This window comes from Labrus bergylta, chromosome 8, assembly GCF_963930695.1.
Source record: "Labrus bergylta chromosome 8, fLabBer1.1, whole genome shotgun sequence".
NCBI classification, from domain to species: Eukaryota; Metazoa; Chordata; class Actinopteri; order Labriformes; family Labridae; genus Labrus; species Labrus bergylta.
In genome coordinates, this window is record NC_089202.1 from 14,165,835 (window position 1) to 14,188,397 (window position 22,563).

Genomic DNA, 22,563 nt, shown 5'->3' on the forward strand with positions numbered 1-22,563 from the left:
TTTAGTTGCACATAAAGTTTGTAATTTTTTTCACAGACATAATTTCCCCCGGGTTGGTGTCAATGTGACGTCCAAAAATGTGCCCTCCCAGGCTCTTGACGATGTGCTACACTTGTAAAGGACGTAGAAGTGCTCTATCAGTTGTCAACAGCCATATGTTGCACTGATAATGACGCCAGCTGACATGTGGTGCGTGTGCATCATAGAATGTTTGCTTTCCAGGAAGTACTTGACCTCATTTAATGCAGCCTTCAAAATGCAAAAAACAAAACTAGCTTTCAACTTGCCTGTCCAAGCTTTTGAAGGAGAAGACGGGAGGTAGAGTAAGAACACAAGAACAAGTCTTGATGACAAGTTTCTCCTGGAATCACAAACCGCAAAATATCCACATGCATGTCCCACAGTACAACCAGAGTCTGGACTTGATTATCTGGTAAGGAAAGTAAGATGTGGCCCGCAGAGTTGTTTTTATCAGCGTCAGATGACGAGAGAAGTGAGTGATGAAAAAAGATAGGGGGGCTGAGATGACATCTGTTTGACTGCAGGAGGGGGGGGCACATGTGAAATATCATATGTGAAAGACAGAGGATGCAACAAGCTGGAGAAACACAGCAAGCCATCCATATACAACAAGAATGAGTGGAATTCCAATTGAGCTTGAGGTAGGATTTTTTCCACAAACCAAAACAGTTGTTTGTGAGGCTGTGTTTACTACGTTCACATGGAAACGGCTAATGTGTTTGTTTTAGTGGCTAGAAACTGACGCAGAGCCATGCAAGTTCCCTGGGAAAATAGTTATGATTCAAATCATGTGGTTTGGTGAGGCCTGGAATGGGCTCAAATTTGGATGCCAAAATTTAAACTAATAGTTTTTATCTGACTTTTCTTGTTACTTTGGAATTTTTTAAAGTAAGAGAAAATGTACCATACATACCTAAGTGGCTTTCAAATGCTCATGATAAGAACATAAAGTAAGATTCTTCAGAACTGCAACAACAGATGGGTCAAGCATGTATCAGTGGAGATAATTAAAGTATATGTGATCTCTGGTTAGGCTTCTGTCATTGTGTCTGCTGTACAGTTGTCTGTATATCTCCTTTGTATTGTGCAGTATGGGACAGCCTTTGATGTTGAAGTTTAGTAACAGGCACTAAACATGGACAGAACAGTTTGTTGTTAGAGAGAACAAAAAAATCCCTACTGGCTCTTTGTAGAAATGTTGAGGGGCCTCTCATTTTTTGAGCAACAGCTTATTAAAGGTTAAGTGATCAAATGTTGTGATGGTTAATCAAGGGAAAGTGAGATTCTGGCTCTCAAATGGTGGATCTGGACCCAAAAGTGGGTCGCGGAACTGTTTTCATGGACATTTTTTTTGTCAAAAAGTTCTGTCACGTCTTGTACTGTCCAATTTGTATTTTTTTTTTTCATTAAATTAAACTGATTGGTTGAAAAATATCAGAAATTTTGGTTGGCAATTCTCATTAAGGAGTTGGTGAGGGGTCCTGAGGCTGGACCAGTTGAGAACCACTGCCTTAGAGTATTGATGAGATGTTGTTGGCCAAGTTCTACTAAGAATCTATAAATGGGACACACCCTGTGTGACACTTTTTTAAATAATCCTGCTCAGTTTTGATTTTTGTTAGCTGGACCTGTAGGTTAGCAATGACACAACCTATCTTTTATCCTGGTTATTGTCACAACTGAGAGAACTTGTTGTGAGTAAAAGAAGCTACCTGGGTTGCTCTTATCGGGGGATCTGGGCCCTCAAGAACATGGCATGATATATAAATATAAGAAAACAGTCACACGTTTGTTTCATCTGCTTTTTCTTTGCTTTCCTTGTGACATTGAAGCAGATGATTCAATTTAAACCACTATATATGGAGGTCACTGATTGGTTAAACTGCCCAGAGCCTGTAAACTGAGACACCTGTGATGAGTAGTGGCAGGAGTTTTTCTAAGTTTGAAAACAATTGGCAAACAGAAATGGCTGTTAACCTGCAATGTATTAGTATGGATGCTTCTACTGGATTGTCAAGGTCCAGCTTGTATATTCCTTTATTTTTTCTGTTAGAAAACATTTTGGAGCAATTTTATAGATAAAACCTTTGTCAAAATGTTGATGCAGTCACATTCTACTTTTACCTCCTTATATCTAGCTTCAAATATCAGTCCAGCCATCATCACAGCCAGAACGTGAGAGCCAGATTCAGCCTCCACCTCTGTTTCAGCAACACGTCCCAACCCAAGATCCCCCCCAGCCCCCACGAGATCAACAAATCCAGCTCCAGTCTGAGCTACAGCAACCAGAGTCTAATTCAGAGCACCAGCACCGAACAAAGTCAGCGTGGATTACCCTCCGGTGGCTGCTCCTCCTTCTCTTGGGGTTCTCCTTCGGTGCTGCCATTCTGGGAGTTATGTGCTACATGTATCACAATCTTCAAAACAGGAGCAAAAACCTAGAACATACTGGTAAGCCTCCAGAAAAACAATGGTTCCAAAAATTCAATATATGACTTTTCATCTGCCTCTTCTCTCACAAGTGTAAAAAAAACAATAAAAACAATGACATTAGTATTTACATGGATAATATAGACACTTCTTCTCTCTTTCCTGTAGAAACCCCATGTCTCTCCCAAGCCTGTCAGAGGGCCTCTGCCCGTCTGTCTATGTCTGCCGATCCCTTCAAGCAGCCCTGTGATTACTTCTTGTTCACATGCGGATCTGACAGACTCTCAACAGACAGTGGGGGGAGACAGAGAGGTCAGGGCATCCCTGGACATCCACAGAACCAGAAGGAAAGGGCTGTCTGGCCAGAACGAGGAGGGGGAACTAAAGCAATTCAAGACAAATGGCTGAGAGAGGAGAAACTACATGACAGGAAAACTACACTGCTGCAATATCTCAGAGAGATTTTGGGTAAGAGTGTGCAACCAGGAAGTGCATTTTATGGCTTTATCCTGTCTTTTTTTTCAGTTTATGTGAGAATATGATATTATATCTTAATTAATACTTTCTTCATCTACTTAGAATCAAACGACAGACCAGTCGGTACAGCAGTGCAGAAGGCCAAAGGATTCTATCGTTCCTGTTTAGACACCAAATCCATAGAGACTGCTGGAGCAGAGCCATTCCTTACACTCATCCAGAAAGTGAGCTAAATATATGATCTTGAACGAGGGCAGAACACTCAATCTAAATGAATTTCCTCCAGCACCGGCTCTACCTTGAGCTCAATGCAAATCACCAAATGTGAGTGAGCTAACAGGCCATCACAAGATGGCGAACATGTACTGGTAATTGTTTGTTGTAACATAAAAGCATTTTGAATCAGAACCTTGCATTTTGTTGCTGACAATTTGAAATTGTTTGCTTAATCTTTAAAGGACACACTGAGCTGTTTTGTTCATGTTAATACCAGAGCCTGTTCTCTTGTTCCTGCTAAGGCCTTCATCATCTCACTCTATATTTGCAGCTAGGAGGCTGGGCGGTATCAGGTCAGAGGAATCAGACTGATTTTAACTCCACCCTGAGATTGCTAATGAAGGACTACAGCACCTTTCCTTTCTTTAACCTCTATGTGGGCAGAGACCCAAATGAAACTGTCCATGGGACGACCAAAAGATACATACAGGCTAGTATCCATTAGGATAACTTGTCCTTACATGCTGGTGGGAGCACTGCCAAGAAAAAGTAGGCTTTGTGTTATTTTTAACTCAAGTCTCCTCTTTGTCCACAGATTGATCAGCCAGATCTGTTGATCCCGATTGAATGGAACAGCAAGACACAGAAGTCACAGGCTAGGACTCAGGTTGATGACTTAGAAAGACCTGTATTGATTAAGGAAATATGTTTCATGAAAGCAGCAATATCAATTCATCCCACTAATGCATTCTTCTGTCATTCCCCTGTCTCTTTTCATCCAGACATTACGTCCCTTTTTGGCATCTTGTCAGAGGTACTTGGCTTTGTTGGGGGCCCCACCCAAAAGCATCATGATCCATGTGGGCATGTTCATCTCTCTGTCCTCTGAGTTTGCGGTGGCTGCCTCACCTCTGCACTATCGCCTCTCAAAAGGCCAGCTATATCAGCGCATGACCATCAAACAGCTCCAGGTACTGGAGGAGGATGATGTGTCGCCACACACGTACACCATGTCTGAATCCTCAGTAATAACTGACTTGTTTGTTTGTGTAAATATGCCAACAGAGCCAAGCCCCTGCAATTGATTGGTTGGGCTGCTTGCAAGCTGCTTTACATCCACTGCCTCTCACAGAAAATGAACATGTCCTTCTGCATAACTTACCCTACATCGTGCAAATGTCCCGTATCATTGGCAAATGGCTGAGCAGGCATGAGCTAAGCACCAGGTACTGTAAGTGACAAAATACACCACAATTAGACATCTCTAACTGTCCCAGTCTTCATTTTTGACCTTTTGCAGTTTTATTTTTTCCTGTGCAGCAGCCCGCTTCATACTTACATGGTCCTCAATCTTCTGCACACAATGATGCCTGCTCTGGACTCCAGATTTTATGAAACAGCGAATAATTTGTCCGCATCCCTGGGTAACACAGATGAGGTGAGACAGTTCAGATGCATTATTCTGCCATTTTTCCAAAAGTTCACAGCCATAAGTTAGAGTTTTGCTTAAGATCTTCATTAAGGGTCTTTTTTACCAGGTAGCTCCACGCTGGACACACTGTGTGTTAGAGACTGAGAGAGGATTTGAATTAGTTCTTAGAGACCTACTAAGTCAAAGGACAGCACACCGAGATGTAAGTAGCAATAACTGGATTTGAATTTATGGGATTCAAAGCAAAAATATTGAAGGTTTCTCGTGTTCAACAGGTAGAGGAGATTATTCAAAACATATTTTCTGCCTTCAAATCCAAACTACATGAATTGAAGTGGACAGATCGGAATACTCTTCAGCAGGTCATGTATAAGGTAAAGACAAGACATGCCATGAATGTACTTTTCTTTTTGAAACTCCAGTGTTTTTGTTTTGATATCAATAAAGGTATTTCTTCCTCCAGGTTCAATCTTTAAATCCAAGACTTTGGACTACAAAAGAGAAGTCTGAGGAGGCTGAGCTTGACCTCCTTTTTTCAAAGGTACATCAATGATCTGAGTAGGCTCTAGCAAATGATTTATTAACCCTACTTCAACCCTCCCTTAACTGGAAACAAAGAATGACTGTAAGACCTGTGTGCTTTCAGGTTATGGTCAAAACAAATAGCTTCTTCTCCAACTATGTCCAGCTACAGTCATTGTGGCGAAACAGACGGACTCAGCTCTTGACTCAGCAGACAGAGGCGCCTGATATGTAAGTGTCTAACTTTTAATCCTAAAGTTGAGAAGTATGAATGTTTCAAAGATACATTTAATATTTTCTTGTTTTCTTCTAGTCTGTCTGTCACACCACTCCTTCTGGATGATGAACTCCTCTTTCCAATGGGAATGTTTGTCCCTCCTGTCTTTCATCCAACCTACCCTCGGTATGGAACCGATGATTTTAGAGCACTGTTAATATACTTCTGATTAAAAATTGCAGTTCTATATATTGTATTTTTCCACAGGGCGATGAATTATGCTGTAATAGGCTTTCTTATGGCCAAAGACATGCTCCATATGCTTCTACCTGACAGTAAGAAAAGCTTGAATGTTCCTACTATCTTAAAAATCATGTGCTCCTTACATTCTAAGTAAAAAACCTTGATAGTATACAGTTTTTCAGACACAAAAACTGTACACCTACAGGTTATGTATTGCATTATCGTATTAATCTCTCTGTTGTGGCAGTTTACTCTCAGAGTGAGACGGTGCATGCTGTGGGGGAATGTGTTTGGGCTCACTATCTCAATGTGGCAGAAAATGCAGAAAGAGGAGGGGGGGTTTCTCTCTCAGTGTTGCAGCAGCAGGAGGTCTGGGTGCAGTATTCTGCACTGCAGATAGCATTGCAGGTAAGCAGCCATCTTCAGTCTTTATTCTCTGTGTACAATATGAAACACAATACTCACACGTCTAATACAACCTGTCGTCATCTTTCCTCAGGCTTATAATCAGGCTGTAAAGAATCATCTGCGTGAAACCTCCATCGCTGGACTATCACACACTCGTCTGTTTCTCACATCTTTTTCTCAGGTACAGTGCTTTATCCGGTTTCAATTTTTGTCTTCACATTTAAACTTTCAAGCCAATGTATTTATTAAATGTATTCTTTTACAGCTTAAGTGTGACACAGACACTTACCGTGAAGTCATGCCCTTGGAACCCTCCTTCTTGATTACAGTCTTATGTGCCACATCTGACCTGTGTCCTACAAGGCTACAATGCACAAGTAAAACCCAGCAAGTCTCATTAAAAACCTGCTGAATTCATCCCTCTGAAGAACAGAAGGTCTTTGTCGACCTGTAATATAGACATTTAACACACTGTGGACACTATTAAAGATGTTTAGGATAAACATGTACAATAAGAGAACTTACAGTAGCCTATGTTGAACCAAGAAAACACTGACTTCCTATTTATCTGTGGATATTAATATGATGTGTTTGTGTTGCTATATATTGTACAGGATGTTACTTACTCATGTTATTAAAATAAACATTTAAAAAGTAGTTTTCTCTTAATATTTTACTTTCTACAATGCAGTGGTGACACTGGTTCTGGAACAGCTGTTACAAAGCAACTAAATAATTGTTATTTTTCAAGATAAACAAATACAGTTAACAACCAGGCCATAATTGCCTGTTACACTTTCCGACATTTAGCTGGGTGGTAGTATTGACATTTCTTTCTGAAATATGAAATAGGCTTACAGCAAAAATGCGAGGAAAAGTCGGACCAAACACAGCCTCACTGAGGGACACACGGGGAAATGTTCATAACAACACTAAAGCCAGAGAAAATAATAACTCAAAGGTTATAAAACCAATTCTGAAACCTACTAAAACCCCGACTGGGAAGGGCCTCGGAAAAGCAGGAGCCAAACGTTTGGGCCGACTTCTGAAGAGAGCCATCCAGGTCCAGGAGGAAGAGTCCGCAGTGAAGGGAAAAGCAGCTCTGCCGAGTGAGTAAGCAGTTAGCTATTCAAAGCATCAAAGAAATGATCATCTACAGCAGCAAAAAGCTTCTACGAAGCTTGTTTTTTTTTTTCTTCTTTTCATGTGGTTTTGACAAACTAGTATTTTTTTAAAGTCGTATTTTAACTTGTTCCAGCCAAAATTAAGTGAACTAACTAAACTTTGGATGTAGAAACAGAGGGGCTACATTTACTTGAGTACACCAATCTAACGCTAAATAATTTGTATTGTTTTTGAGACTCACAAGGCAAAGTTTTTTTTCCCAATAGAAGTGCAAATTAACGAAAATATATTCACCCTGAATCTACTGGAGTAAACTTTTTTTTTTATTGTACCTTGTTAACTCTGCAACATTGTCAACCCTCTAACATTACTATTAAAAAATGGAAAACTATACAAAAATAGAGATAATGACCTCAGCAATGACTGGACTATACCGATTGCGTTTGTATCAAACTATAATACATTTTATAATTATCCAAGGATTATATATTTTTTCTTAAATCAACAAGTCAAATGCTGTCTTTTTTCAACAATATTTCAGAGACTCCTGTTCGCCTTTTTAAGTATCAGGTTCAAAAAGAGACTGAAAATGCACCCAACACAAAGCCTGCAAAGCCAGCATCGTCTCACATCTCCCAGCTCATCCTTAGTGTGGTTTGCCAATGCAAACACCGAGGTGGCATCTCCATGGCAGAGCTCAAGCACACACTGGCTGCAGGAGGGTACGATGTCACCAAAAACAACAAGAAGGTCAATGTGGTGACTAAAAGGCTGGTAAACAACGACAAAATTGTGCGAACTACAAGGAATGCATCATTCAGACTCAACAGCAAGGTAAAAGATGCTTTGCCTTTATAATTTGTCGACATGTTTTACTGTAAAGTTGGGCTTTTTAAACAAGATGCAACACTTAATGTCAAACAGAAGGGTGGGACATTGCTATCACAATGCTCTTTAGATGTTTTACAGTACGTAGTTTACATTGCGTAAAGAGGAATGTACTTATACGTTTCAATACATAGAGCCGCAGCAGTGTTCTCAATGTGAAGTGTTGTTTACCTTTTTTTCAGTGCTCAAAGTAGGGACTCAAAGGTTTTTCCTTTAAATACTAATCCAAAATTATATTCCAATTCTTTATTTCCCAAATAAAATCAGAAACAGACTGACACAAAGCAAGCAAGGACAGGTGGTGCGATACCTATGAAAACAAAAGGAGATCTGAAGCAGAACAAAAGTGCCAGCAAATCCCCCAAAGGAAAAAAAAAGTCACAGAGACCAGCCAGGAGGACTACCAAACATAAAGGCAAATCCAACAAACCAAAAGGCAAGGCTCAGAAAGCAGCAGCCAGACCACACAAACCAAAAGGCAAGACTCGTAAGCCAGCGGCCAAATCCCACAAACCAAGAAGAAAGACCCTCAAAGCAAGAGGAAAAACTGCAAAACCAGCAGGGAAGAAACGCGGATCTGCGACAAGCCGAGCAGCACAGGTTCGAAAGACTCCAAGGAAGACAACAAGGACTCGAAGACGTCGACCAAAGCAAAATCGTCTTCCTTATAAATCTTCACGGATAAAGAAACCACGAACAAGACAAAGGCTCACTAAAACCCGGTTAAGAAAAGCACCGAAACGTCGGGTTGCCGTAAGAAGAACTTACTACTACTAGAATTAACATGAAGACAAATCCATTTTGAGCTGTAATAAACTCCAACCTGATCAGCAAAGTGAAATCATATCTTTTCTGTTGATGTAAAAACTGTGTTGAAGGTTTTCCTGTTACCATTTTTCTCATGGAATTCATGTAGCACATAATTTCATAAAATGTTGCATCAATTTAAGATAAACATTTGTTCTAATCTATATAGAAGAAAATCACTCATTGTTTGGTTATATATTTCAATATAATTGCACTGATTCAAAACTCAGCAGTAGCTGAAACTGATATAAAAAAAAAACAGCCAAGTGAAAATGAAAAGGGAACAATGGATACAGAAACATTTGTTTTTCACAACATCAGTGTGTAACATGATACTTTTTTGTAATCCACATAGTATCACTAGCAAAATTGTCATTTGGCCAACTGCTTGCAATATATCCATTCTGAGTTCTAATGTCCATGTTTCTCTCTGCCTGGTAACCATCAGTCGTTCTCTGACAGTTTGTCACAGGACACCCCACACTTCCTCAAAGGCAGAGCACATCTTGGCACAGGTCAGTGCCCCTGAAAGTGGGTAGTTACTGATAGACACGGTCTTCTCTGTGTAGTCCACATTCACCTAATAAAGACAAAGAAATCAGTAAGACAGACAAAAATTTGGAAGCGGACAACAGTAAATCATAATCTGGAGATTTTTTTCTCACCGCTCCATGAGCAAATGCTCCGACCACCACTGCAGCTGGTCCATCCGGCACTAAAGTCCGAGGGCAGACAGCCTCTCCAGCAGAGAAGGAGGTGGTAATGCGTGGGCAGCCAGGAGGCAGATGGTCAGACACTGGGTTTTTAATCATCCTCAGAAGCTTTTGAGGACCATCAGCGGCCCTGACACTCAGCTTGTGCAGGAGCTGAACTGAGATGGAAAACACATTTGAGTAAAATTGACTGATCTAGATATTCTATTCAATTCAAACATTCACTTAACATTTAACATTGGTAGTTTACCCATTAGGCCACAGAAACGAGTGAAGGTTCTTGGGATGCGTGTCTGTGGGTTGATTTCTATTAAGGCGTTTTTCTCTGTGTGGATATAAACCTGCAACAGGCCTGCCCTGTTCAGTGGACTGTCCATCAACATGAGCAAGCACTGGGGAAAGAAAGAACAATCATTTAAATGTGCTCATATTATACGCTCTTTTATAGAAGGCAGATCTTTAACTTTAAAGTAAAAAAAAAAACAACTGTAAAAAGAAAGATACATCATTAGGTTATTTGAAGAAAAAGATATGTATATATAAACCCAAACAAGAGTCCATTAACTCAATAAGCATGACAACACTCTCGGATGGTTGTCATATTATGTAATGACGACCCTTTTATAACCCACAAAGGTACATAAACACTATTCGTTTGTCTGAAATCAGAACTCACCTGGTGGGTGATATCTGGTCGTATGTGTCCCGGATTCCTTCCACTTTTGACGATTATATTTTTGTGTTGGTCACAGTTTAACAGCTCAAATGTTTTTCCAACCTGGGAAAAAATCCAAACACGCAACAACAACATGTTAAAAGTTAACGTATTGTAAAATCAACCACACGTTAAAGGCATGGTGACTGAGGTGAGCAGCAGCAGGTAGATCACAACAACACTCAAACACACTCTTTTACCTTCACTGTTTCTAACGAGGCTCCCTCCAGAATCACAACCAGCCTCCTCTCTGCCATACGGTCATGTAGGCTGCGAAGGTGTTTGGCTGGTTTTGGTTCATATTCGTCCAAATGTTCAAGACCACGCTTCTTCCCATCAGGAGCCGCCATGATTCTTTTGAAATCGTTTGGACTGTCGCTGTATGTCTACGTCACTGTAAAGCGCGTGTTCACCGAGTGGGTACTGCCAAAGGTACGACTAAGTTGATTATTACTGACTTTGCCCTTTCCACTAATCATAATAATAATGTGATAACGTTAAACTTTGTCTTGTATATTTTGTTAAATTTTGTTTAAACCATAGACTGTATAGACCACATGCGCGCGCACGATCGCGTTGTCCTTGCGTCACTGCCGCGCGCCGGATGTTCTTCCACAGCGTGTGGAGGAAAAATTCACGTGTGGTGGTTTTTTTTGCTGTTCACTGCGTAGAAATTATATCTGAAACAAAAAACAAAAAAACAACGGATTTATCGGTGAGTATGTGACGTTTTTATCTGAGCTCATGAGACAAAAAAAACCAAAACGTGTTAACTCTGATAGTGTTATGAACGTCTTGTTCTTGGTCGACACTTCAAAACACGACATGCGGAGTCGGGTCCACTCGTGTTCCGTGTGTAACTCGTCTTTTCCGTCTATTCTGTCATTATTATGTCAGTGCGAATCTGCAAAAAGTGTTTGAAATCCGTGTGGTTAAACATCTGGAGCTGTGTATTCATTTACGTATGCAAGTCCATCAAAAAATAAATATAAAATATAAAGTAGAGGTTAAAATAAAACACGTCATTATGTTAAACAGACAGGTATACTGTTGTCAAACTTTATGGCATTTCTCTTGATTAATCCTCAATAAACCCTTTCAAAAAGCGTCTTGACAAAGGGGAAAAGTACCACAATAGAAGACATTGAAGAAAAGTTATTAAAACAGGCCAGAAACAAATGGAACAAGTTAATTTATTAAGACAGTTAAAAGAGTCAAAGTTACAGAGCAGTTGTATAATTAAAATGAATTAAATCATTCAAGTATATATATATTTTTTTAATCAGAGGCAGCTGTTAACTGTGTTTCAGCCGACCTGCAGATTTCTGGACATAAAGCTACAACAATGATGATAACCTCTTATTAGTCATGAGCTTTGTTTTGATTGCCCTAAATAAATGCAGTCTTGGTTTCTCTACCAAAAACAAACTTCTTCGTGTTTGTGGATTTTTTTAAGATAAGATAATCCTTTATTTATCCCACAACGGGGAAATTTACATTGTTACAGCAGCAAAGAGCAAAAAGTGAACAGAGTACAATTTAAATAAGAAAAGAAAAATGTACAAAAAAGATAGATACCACAATAACAAAACAAAAAAAATAGATCACCTTCTGTCAGTAAAAGTCCATAAACAATTAACTGCTTTGTCTAAGAAAAGTCGTGGTGTTGTATTTGTTGCTCTTCACTGGATTAATTACAGCAGTTAAATTGTCACATGCAGGCTTTCATCTGAACATATCTCACTTTTATTTTCCGTTGAAATGAACATGCTTGAAATTAAAACCACATGCAAAATATCTAAAAATGCAGTGTTATTAGTTATTACTATTAAAGGAATGGGATGAGACAATGACAGATTGTGGGATGTGTTGATGTTAAACACTGTATGGTGTAATGCACTGCATGTTTTATATGTTTAGGTACATGTGATGGTTTGTGGTTCACTGCATGGGGCTTAGGTCATCTTGGAAGCGAATCAGTCCCAACGGAGCCGAGCTTGATCTAAAGGCAGTGCAAACAGTGACCTCTGTTTATTTTCTATTCTTTAAATTTTCAGCTCTGAGTCATGGGTCGAAAGTTGGATCCCACCAATAAGGTGAAAAGAGGGCCCGGGAGAAAATCACGAAAGCAGCAAGGAGCTGAGACAGAGCTGGTTAAGTTCATAAAAGACGGTAATTATTCCACCCTTCATCTCTGCTATTTACAAAGACTCTGGACATCTCTGTTGTCTAGTTGTACAACTCTCTAACTTGCAGACTGCATAATCATAGTTGGTGTTTTTCTCTGTTTGCAGAGGAAACCGAACCAAAACGCCTGTCAAGTAGAGGCAGAAAGAGGTAAAAAGTTGAATGATTATAAACCACTAAATAACACAACTCTCTTCACAAGATACTAATTTGTTTTGTCAATTTCCAGAGCTGCAAAAAGAGTTCAGACTTCGAAAAAGCCTAAAGATGCTGCAAAGGAACAGCCCAAGAAAGGTAACCACTTTATTGTGACATGGTTGGGATGTTTTTTGTGTACAGAAAATCATGCAATACCTACCAAGCATCTGAAGAATATAACGTGTATTTAGCTTGCATCACATTTTAACCACACTGATGTTAAGTTTTCAAGTCTATTGGTGCGTTCCATCTACCTTGGATTTTGAAGCTGGGAATGACGTCACACTCGAGTTAACCCTGTTCCAGTTGCAGGTCGGACAAGCAACACGGATGCCTCCAAGAGTACCTTTGTATTGTTAACTAATACCTGACGAAAACAAAACACTATGTGATAGTTTGCACGAAAAGAACCACGACAACATGTCTACTGATAGAACTTGCAAGATCGTTCCGGTGTGATTGATTTAATTACACAAAAAGTGGACGAAGTTAAACGTTACTGTTGATGCACATAGCAGCCATGTTGGATTTTAAGTCAGACTACTGAAGTTGCTCTGAGTTTCCGAGTCGATATTTCCTTCAAGGAGGCGTTCCTGATGACGTATCAGACCGGTAACTTGGAATTTCTACCTCCAGGATCAAATGGAACGCACCATAAGATATCTGCAGTTTCTTGTTAGCATTTTAAGAGAGAAACATTTTATTTTTATTTTCTAATTAACAACCTTCATTTTCAGATAAAGTCCTTGGATTGTTTGTTATTCTAAATCATCCGTTTTTTTATTTCCCGTCTCTGTTGGACTAAAGGATTCACTGACGAGAACAGTAAATGGTTGAAACCCGTGAAGAGGAAGCGCAAACTTGATGAACCTGAAAGTGAGGATGACAGTGATGAACACTGGGAGGAGGATGATGATGAGAATGAGGAAGAGCAGCAGGAGCAGAAGGGAGAAAAGGGAAAGAAGGGTTCCAAACTAGCAGTCAAAGAAATGGAGGATGAGGAGGATGAAGAAGATGATGATGATGATGAAGAATTGGTTGATGACTATGGTACTCTCGAAGATGGCAGTGGTGAGGAAGAGAGTGATGGAGAGGAAGTAAGTGTTGTGAACTTGTTGTGAACTAAAGCTTTGTTTGATGTATTGAATGATGGAAATGATTAAAATTGTGATTCAGGCGTCAACGTTTAACTATGAGAAAAACTGATCATTTGGCGGTTCAGTCCATGATTTCAGAATAGAGACTAAAAAAACGCCCACCCCTGTTGATGGTTATAACCAGGCCATTGGTTCTCGCGTTCAATCTGAACAGTGTATCTTTCACAGACGATGGGGTTTTAATGTGCTGAATATAAAGTTTATATAAAACAGTGACTAATGTCCTTTTATTTTTCATTCAGCTTCTTCCCATTGAGCGGGCAGCCAAGAAAGCCAAAAAGCAGAAGGAAACATTGCCTCTTGGAAGTGATGATGATGATGATGATGATGAGGAGGAGGAGGAGGAAGATGATGATGATGATGATGATGATGACGAGGATGGTGAGGAAAAGAAATCCGATGAGGACATGGAAGAGGAAGACACAGTTCAAGCCAACATGGATGAAATGGACCTGTTTAGACTACCGGGGGCAGAGGAAAGTGAGAAAGAAGGTGAATGAGTTTTTTTTTTCTTCTTTTAAATCTCTCAGATTTTTTCCTCTTTTTAATGCACATAATTGAATATACTAAAACAAGGTCTCATCTTTATTTGTTTACATTTTAGGTATCCTGCCTCTCGACCTGAAGACGATCCATCAAAGAATAAAAGACAATATTGACGTGCTTTGTAATTTCTCGACAAAGAGGGAGGAAGGGAAAGAGAGAGCAGAGTACGTCTCTCTCCTGAAGAAGGATCTCTGTATGTATTACAGCTACAACAACTTCCTGATTGAGAAGTTAATGGACCTCTTTCCTCTCTCAGAGGTGCGTGAATGATTCAACTTTGATGTTCTCAACATTCCTGGAACTTTTCAATGTAGCAAACTGAAATATGTATCTGTTGTCATGACCTGATTGAAATTCTCAGCTGCGTTAAATAACTTTTTTCTTGTTCATTTTTTATATTTTGCCTACAGCTGGTTGACTTCCTTGAGGCCAATGAAATTCAGAGACCTGTCACTATTCGGACCAACACACTGAAAACAAGGAGGCGGGACCTTGCACAGGTAACTGTTTTGATACTTCATATTTCTTCACTCTGTAATAACTGCAGAGACAAGAATGAAACAGTCAGGGTAATCATTTCAGAGTAAAAGTGACGGGCCGTGGGGATAAGTGAAATAGATCATCCAGGTTTAGCTTCAGTTTTGAATTTGTCATAAACACATTCATGATTTAAAGGAGAGAGTCTAATAAACCCATGATGCAGATAGAATTGTTCAGAGTCAAACGCTTTATTCATGTGCTCTTACTGTTTGTTGAACTCTAACAAAATTTGTTTTTAGGCCTTGATCAACCGAGGGGTGAACCTTGATCCACTGGGGAAATGGTCCAAAGTGGGTTTGGTCATCTATGACTCATCAGTTCCAGTCGGTAAGTTTCATTACATTCAAGTCAACTAAAAAATCTCTGTTTGATAATACAAACCTGTCTCCTGAGAATTTCTGTGAAATGTCAATAATTACAATAAGTGAGGATTTTCAAAAACATTGAAACCCCATGTTTGAATGAAAATAGCACAAAGGCATCATATCCAATGAGAAAGCTGAGAGATTATTCCATTGTTTTTTGTCTGTAAAGTCTGTACCAATGTTGAATGTGACGTCAGCAACACATTTAAAAAGAAGTTCCTCCCTCTCCGAGATGCTTTTAAAAAAATAACCTATCATAATAATAATAATAACCTGTTGCCAGTTAACCTAATTAATTATGAGATGTTCCATGGAGTTTTTATTTCACAACTTTTCCAGCCTTTTGTTTACCAAAGTCCAAACTTTATTTCAACTTTTTGATGGTTAAAATGAACATTGGGCGTATAAGTTTCCAAAACGATGACATTCTACAGTTTCACCAGTTCTCATGTTCTCTTTGTTTTATTTTCGGTCACATACGGGGTTTTATTTACATTTGACACAATGTCTCAACTCTTTAGGACATCGATTGTATCTAAGGCGGCTGACTGTAGACTCATGAACTTTAACTCTAACTCTTCCTGTGTTTTTTTAAATCAGGTGCAACCCCAGAGTACTTGTCTGGTCAGTACATGCTGCAGGGAGCCTCCAGCTTTTTGCCGGTGATGGCGCTCTCTCCACAGGAGGGAGAGTTAGTGTTAGACATGAGCTCAGCTCCAGGAGGCAAGACCACATATATCGGTAAGATGTGCTGTAGTTACACTTTGTATTTGAATGAGCGATTCCATCCTCTACTAACAGTTATTCAGATGAGATCCCAACATGGAGTTTCAAACTCTTTCATTGGTCCAATTATCAGTGTAAAGCACAAAAACACTCCGTTTGATATCATATGTGACAAAGAAATGTTTTAACATATGAACTACTGAAAATTGAATAGAAGCCATTCTTGATTATCAAAACAGTTGCACATGAATTTAAAGAGAAATAGCAAATAACAGACCAATGCAAATCCAATCTTTTCTCACATGTAGAATCAACGTGTTTAATGATGTATTTGTTTGTCCCACCACCAGCCCAGCTCATGAGAAACACTGGAGTGATCGTTGCTAATGACGCCAATGCAGACAGACTAAAGAGTGTGGTGGGAAACATCCACCGCCTGGGGGTCACCAACACTGTTGTCAGCAACTATGACGGGAGACAGTTCCCAAAGGTAACATTTACTGAAATACTTGGTTTACATTAACATTAAGAGTTTGTCAGTGCACTGACTGGTGTGTGTTTTTTTGCCTCCTGCAGGTTATGGGTGGGTTTGACAGAGTGCTGCTGGATGCTCCATGCTCAGGCACAGGAGTCATCGCTAAAGATCCTGCTGTGAAAACCAGCAAGGTAAATCCACTCACTCTTAATATTTACACGCATACTGTCTGTGTCATAGCCTTAGATGTACATAGTATTTAATCCCTCTTCTTTTCCTTCTATTACCTAACAGGACGACGCAGACATCCATCGTTCTGCTCACCTGCAGAAGGAATTACTTCTGTCTGCCATCGACTCGGTCAATGCAGAGTCCTCCTCAGGAGGATATCTGGTGTACTGCACGTGTTCAATAATGGTATGTTCTCTACATGTAGTTTTTATGTTTCATGTCTTTTTCATTCTTAGATGTATTTGTTTGTAGATGAAAGTGTTTAGCAGAAAGGCTTTTGCATTAATAAAATATATATTTCACCAGGTTGAGGAGAATGAATGGGTGGTGGACTACGCTTTAAAGAAAAGAAACGTCAAATTGGTTCCCACAGGACTTGACTTCGGCAAAGAAGGCTTCACAAGGTAAAAAAGAAAATCTGTTTATGTTACTGAAAGGCCGGTACTTTGATCTTCAATCTTAAAATGTATTTTTCTCCTTTTTTTAAGGTTCAAAGAACGTAGATTCCATCCCACTCTTCGCCTGTCCAGGCGTTTTTACCCTCATTCCCACAATATGGACGGGTTCTTTGTGGCCAAGTTTAAGAAGTTCTCCAATGTTATTCCGACTGCACCAACGGGAAAAGGTAACACTTTCTATCACAAGCAAACATGTCCACGTCTATCATAAAGGTGTCATTGTTTACCTCAAACTGAACTTCTCTTGTTGTTATTTATTTAGAAGAAGAAAGTGCAGATGCTCCCGATGCAACAGTTGTTCCAGACTCTCCTGAAGAGAAACCCTCCAAAAGTGACACAACGAAGAAGACTGTCGCCGGCAAGGCAGGCAGCCTAAAGGGGAAAAGCCAAGCCAATGGAATGACGGCCAAGAAAGCAGAAAACGTCAAGCCAAAAGGCAAGAAAGACTTACCTGCTGGACCGAAAAAGGAGAAGATGGCCAAAATGGATGGAAAGACGGTAGAAGGAGCGAAGGCCAAGAAGAAGACTGCATCAAAGACTGCAGACGGAACAAAAGAACAAAAGGCTGACAAAAAGGACAGCAGCAGATTTGAGAAAAAGCAGGGCATAAACAAAAAGTCCCCCATGAAAGCAAAAAAACGAATTGGAAAAAACAAGTTCAGAAAGTTGAAAGTCTTGTTAGGAAAACAAGATGTAGAGTGATGTGTACAGTGTGATGAAGTGATGAGGGTCCCTAAAGACCCTGATCACCTGAGTTAACAAGTCATCAGCTCGGTTGTCTCTGTTATTTAAGAGCAGTAATTCTGAATACGTCAGTCAGATATGGTTGTAATGCCTGTGTACAAATGATTTTTACTGGTTAATGATGGTGTCACTTCAGTAAGCTCCTACGTTCCTCTGTTTGTATAACAGAATGTTCGACATGTTTGTATTAAATTGCAGAATGGGATGTCCTCCAGTAATCTGTGAAAAAAATAAATGTTTTAAGACAATTTTTTTTCCAATCACTTGTTTGATTCCTCATTTATTGGTCAGTGTGAGGTTTAGTTGTCTTAAGTTCCTCTGAATCAGACTTGCACGATTCATTGACATACCAGCATTAAGCTGACCATCTTTTATTAAATGTAGACCTTAAATATTCATATTTTCACTTTTTGGTTTAGTTTTGAACAGACATTTTTAAGTTTTGGATATCTGTAAAAAAAAAAAAAAACAACAACAATTGTTTGTAGTTTTAAAAATTCAATGTGTCCTTACGTTCAGTTGAAATTTAGTATTTTTAAGTTAGTATTATGGTTTTATCTTTATCTTATTTTATCTTAAATAAGAGTTTTTATTTGTTAGTATGTAAACAACAAAAAAAAACGAGAGCTTTGCATGTATTTAACGTGTTACTCATGAAACATATTTATTTTTCCGCTATAAGAGAATACCATAGACTGTAAATATTAAGAAGAAAACCATATTAGTAAGAAGCAGCTCTCGCGGTTCTCTTCTCATGTTGTTAAAAGTGTGGAAACAACCAATCACAGTGGTCCATTTTGGACCGGAAGCTGTGTTGTTTACATTTCTAAGATGGCGGCGGGGATGTATTTGGAGCATTATTTGGACAGTAAGCTTTTTTTATCATGACTTTTAAGTGTTTGACATTACACAACCCGTCCTCGCTTTTTTAATGGGCAGTGTTGCAGTTTGTAATGTAGCTCTAGCTAATCATCGCGCTTAAAAATACAATGCTTCACCCGTACTCCAGCGGTCTGTGGGTCTGGGCTCAGTCTAATTGCTGGGAAACCAGATCGCACCTTAGTGAAGAAAGGATGCTGTTTGAGATTCAAAGTCACATATATGCTACTAAGCTTTAGTAATATACTTTTTCATTTAAGTGCAGTTTGTACATTCTGTGTGGCCCTTCCTGTTTACTGCTTTACGAGAACAAAGCGTTAATTGCAGCGCGTTTGATGAGCCAACCAGAGTGTTTTCATTTCCCTGAATGTTACATTTTGATTCCCCTTTAAATGCAAATTGGCTTTTTTTTTTTTTTTTTTTTTTGTCTCGCTGTAGGTATCGAAAATCTGCCATTCGAGTTGCAGAGAAACTTCAATTTAATGCGGGATCTCGATCAACGCACAGAAGGTGAGAACATCTAACAATGTCTTCACTAAATGGATTTTATCTCTTTAAAATCTCTTAATCCAATTTATTCTAATACAGGATTATTTTTTTCTTTCCCCCCCATGATTTTCCTTTTATTGTGTTGTGATGTAGTCATCCTTTTTTATACAACCAATGCTTAAACATGTGATGTGAAGCTACAAGTAGGCATTTGTTCATTTTAAAGGTTAAAAAATGTTGTTTTGTGAATCACTGATAAATAGTTCAAAACTGAATATGTCACAAACCTACCTTTACGGTCTATACTTATTAAGAAAACACGTTTTGTTATCATCTCCTTTGTCTGTGTTTAAGTTGAGTGGTGTTTCAGTGTGTTCAGTATCTTTCCCTTAAAGCTCAACATGAACTGTTTTGCCCCTTGCTTCTCTTGCAGATCTTAAAGGACAAATAGACTCTCTGGCCAAAGAGTACACAGCCAACGCTCGGACTCTTTCCTCAGAGCAAAAGCTGTCCATACTGAGGCAGATTCAGCAGTCTTACAGTAAATGCAAAGAGTTTGGAGATGATAAGGTACAGCTGGCCATGCAGACCTATGAGATGGTAGGTATCTTAAGAGGGGAATGGTTTATAATTACCAAGAGTGGTAGAATTTGTGTGTACACGTGAACTGGCACATCAATCAATGCGCTGATTTTCTGTTTTCTGCAGGTTGACAAACACATTAGACGTCTTGACACAGACCTGGCTCGGTTTGAGGCTGACCTGAAAGAAAAGCAGATTGAGAGCACAGACTATGATTCCACCTCAAGCAAGGGGAAGAAAAGTGCGTAGACGTGTATCGTATTTGCTAGCTTTTTAAAATTATTAGTATTATTTCCGGGCGAACGGTTTGAGCCATGAAATACTCAAATAAGTGTATAATAAAAGTAATTGTGTTGTTTCAGGTGACTCCAGACAGAAGGAAAAGAAAACGGCTAAAACAAGGTCTAAAGTGAAGAGCTCAGATGAAGATAGCAGTCCCAAGACTGCACAGAAGAAAGTCAAACTCCTCCAGCCGTAAGTTGTGCATCTACCTGCTCATGATGGCGTGGTGTTTACTTTGATGCTCAAAGTTATTCATCGTTGTTTGACTTATGATCATGGCAGCCATTCTGTTTCTCACTTGCAATTCGTCTTCCCATCAGAGGAGAATTCAACAGCCCAACGGCCAATTTTGGGAATGTGCACCCGTCTGATGTGCTGGACATGCCGGTGGACCCCAACGAACCAACATACTGTCTGTGCCATCAGGTCTCTTACGGCGAGATGATTGGATGTGACAACACTGATGTGAGTTTTGATCAGTCAGTCCTGAAGATACCTTGAGATTCTTATTTATTAAAAAACACTTTTATTTTTCTCTTTAAAATTTCTTGTGGTGGAAGTTAGAATCCCTTTTAGAAAATAATATTAATAGATTTACTTTATATAGCGCCTTATAAGGGACCAAGGGTGCTTTACATGGTGCAGGGACCAAACAAAGAAAATGAAATGTTCCCTGTTGCTTGTGAGTTGAAATAAATCGTAAAATAGTTAATTTTATTGTTTGTGAACTTTCAAAGATACCTCAGAAAAATAATATTTTACAGAAAGAGACTTGTGGTCTAAATGCATGATTTTAAATAAGGTTGTGACATTGAGCTCATGAGCAATTATTAAAACACAAAGCCAGAGAATGCATTAATCATAGGGCCATTTAGTTTCAAAGGCCTGTCCAAAGAAATTATTTGTATTTTTTTGAAATTATCACATTTATCTTTATCAATAATACTGACTGTACAGTGAGTACAAACACACCCACCTCTACTTTAAATACATTTCCTGGATGCCAAAGTAAATCAATAAAAAAAAACAAGAGAGCATATAAGTCCTGTTTTAAATACAAGATAAACCTCTATTTAACCCACAACGGAGAAATGTACGGTACATATATAAGCGCCATGTCTGTGAGTGAGTAAAGTAAAAAATGTAAAATAAAAATACCTATTGCCACATGACATTGTGTTGTCATGGTTACAGAGAAGTCAGCAAAGTGCTGTGCCATTGGTATTTAACCATTTCGAGCCCTTGCAGCCTTGTGCATTTAATCACTTTCCAGGTGATGTCAATTAATTCCATAAGGGCTCAGGGTTCAGGGAGGACATGCTACAGTCTCATGAAGCGTCCACTTTGTAAAAGGTCACAGAGGTTGGAGCAAGTGCTTAATAAGACAGATGCCACATAGCAACCATAAAAGATTTGTGTTGATGTGGTTTTTTTTGTTTTGTTTTTTTACAATATTTCATTAGTGCCAAGTGCTCAACTCACAGGAATACCTAACGGTACTTTCTTTCTTTACTCCAGTGCTCCATTGAGTGGTTCCATTTTGCTTGTGTCGGCCTGACAACAAAACCAAGAGGCAAATGGTAAGAAAGAAAGTAACAAAATGGACCCTGTAATGTTGTTTCAAATAAAGGTATGAATTGTTTCTGTTGTAGAAATATGTCATACTGTGACTGTTGTCCTTCATATGCAGGTATTGTCCACGATGCTCTCAAGACAGAAAGAGGAAATAAAAACACCTGGTTAACCTGGAACTAAACATGGACTCTGGGCAGATGGAGACGGAATATTTCTTCATTAGTTACTAGTATTTTTGTTCTCATCTTCCTTAACATTTGGTGCTTTTTCTTTCAGTTTACATAATTTGCCTTGGTCTAATGCAGTGTGTGTGTGAAGGAGCTAAGTGGTTACAAATGTATTTAAATATTGTTTTTTTTTTTTCTTTCGTTACTTTTGCTGTTAACTTTATTTTTTTAAGTTCCCTTTGGTGCTCTTATTGTGACTTTTTTTTTTTTTTTTTTTTTTTTACAGGTGCAAAGTAAACACTAAAACTGCTCTAAATGGTTAAACTTTTCTAAGGTGACATTCAGCATACACATGTAAATCTCAAAACAGTCTGGACATGAATATTATTTTTGCTTTGTTGAATGGTTAGTTTTTTGTGCTTAGCCTTGGTACACTAGTGTAATGATTTAGATATGACAGGAAGGCAAAAAATGAATTTAAATGCTGCATAATGACAGTATTAGTCGACTGTGGTAGTGAGTTTCACCATTTCATTTTTAACATTTGATTGAGTGCTGTATAGAAAGTAAGACATTCAGTGAAAAACATTGTCATTTCTGTAGCTGAAACATTGGTACAGGGAGAGGGGGTGCTTGTGTTGTCAATCATTTGAATACAGCTACTACCTCAAAAATCTTGCATTTGTGTTTCTTTGTCCCTGACGTCTTCATAATGTGAGTTTAACCAGATAGCGTTGAATCCATGTTG

The 22,563-nt window shown here is 39.0% G+C and overlaps 4 protein-coding genes across 5 annotated transcripts; 3 read left to right on the forward strand and 1 right to left on the reverse strand.

Moving 5' to 3' along the window:
- The first annotated feature begins 32 nt into the window (after positions 1-32).
- Positions 33-6,623, forward strand: kel (Kell metallo-endopeptidase (Kell blood group)). Of its 2 annotated transcripts, none has more exons than XM_065957481.1 (18): positions 33-662; positions 2,160-2,472; positions 2,620-2,919; positions 3,031-3,152; positions 3,476-3,634; positions 3,740-3,811; positions 3,927-4,115; positions 4,210-4,370; positions 4,465-4,582; positions 4,668-4,778; positions 4,852-4,950; positions 5,040-5,117; positions 5,223-5,329; positions 5,412-5,501; positions 5,583-5,650; positions 5,806-5,966; positions 6,058-6,147; positions 6,232-6,623. In XM_065957481.1, the coding sequence occupies exons 1-18, from the start codon at positions 636-638 to the stop codon at positions 6,376-6,378; spliced, it is 2,412 nt and encodes an 803-aa protein (XP_065813553.1). In that variant the 5' UTR covers positions 33-635; the 3' UTR covers positions 6,379-6,623. The 2 variants fall into 2 exon arrangements, with proteins under 2 accessions (XP_065813553.1, XP_020511424.2); XM_020655768.3 differs by having other exon boundaries at positions 4,683-4,778.
- Positions 6,624-7,401: 778 nt separating this feature from the next.
- emg1 (EMG1 N1-specific pseudouridine methyltransferase) lies at positions 7,402-10,598 on the reverse strand. The gene is made up of 5 exons (XM_020655767.3): positions 10,415-10,598; positions 10,176-10,277; positions 9,750-9,891; positions 9,452-9,657; positions 7,402-9,366 (listed from the first exon to the last, which is right to left on the reverse strand). Exons 1-5 carry the CDS (start codon positions 10,562-10,564, stop codon positions 9,253-9,255), a joined length of 714 nt encoding a protein of 237 aa, XP_020511423.1. The 5' UTR covers positions 10,565-10,598; the 3' UTR covers positions 7,402-9,252.
- Positions 10,599-10,790: 192 nt separating this feature from the next.
- On the forward strand, positions 10,791-18,089 carry nop2 (NOP2 nucleolar protein homolog (yeast)). Its single transcript, XM_020655761.3, has 16 exons — positions 10,791-10,929; positions 12,272-12,386; positions 12,509-12,551; positions 12,631-12,695; positions 13,407-13,696; positions 13,999-14,248; positions 14,361-14,560; positions 14,713-14,802; positions 15,082-15,169; positions 15,808-15,948; positions 16,284-16,423; positions 16,510-16,599; positions 16,703-16,825; positions 16,946-17,043; positions 17,128-17,264; positions 17,360-18,089. Exons 2-16 carry the CDS (start codon positions 12,281-12,283, stop codon positions 17,797-17,799), a joined length of 2,301 nt encoding a protein of 766 aa, XP_020511417.2. The 5' UTR covers positions 10,791-10,929; positions 12,272-12,280; the 3' UTR covers positions 17,800-18,089.
- Positions 18,090-18,626: 537 nt separating this feature from the next.
- ing4 (inhibitor of growth family, member 4) lies at positions 18,627-22,489 on the forward strand. The gene is made up of 8 exons (XM_020655756.3): positions 18,627-18,709; positions 19,159-19,230; positions 19,643-19,809; positions 19,918-20,032; positions 20,154-20,265; positions 20,394-20,538; positions 21,592-21,653; positions 21,764-22,489. Exons 1-8 carry the CDS (start codon positions 18,673-18,675, stop codon positions 21,801-21,803), a joined length of 750 nt encoding a protein of 249 aa, XP_020511412.1. The 5' UTR covers positions 18,627-18,672; the 3' UTR covers positions 21,804-22,489.
- Positions 22,490-22,563: the final 74 nt, after the last annotated feature.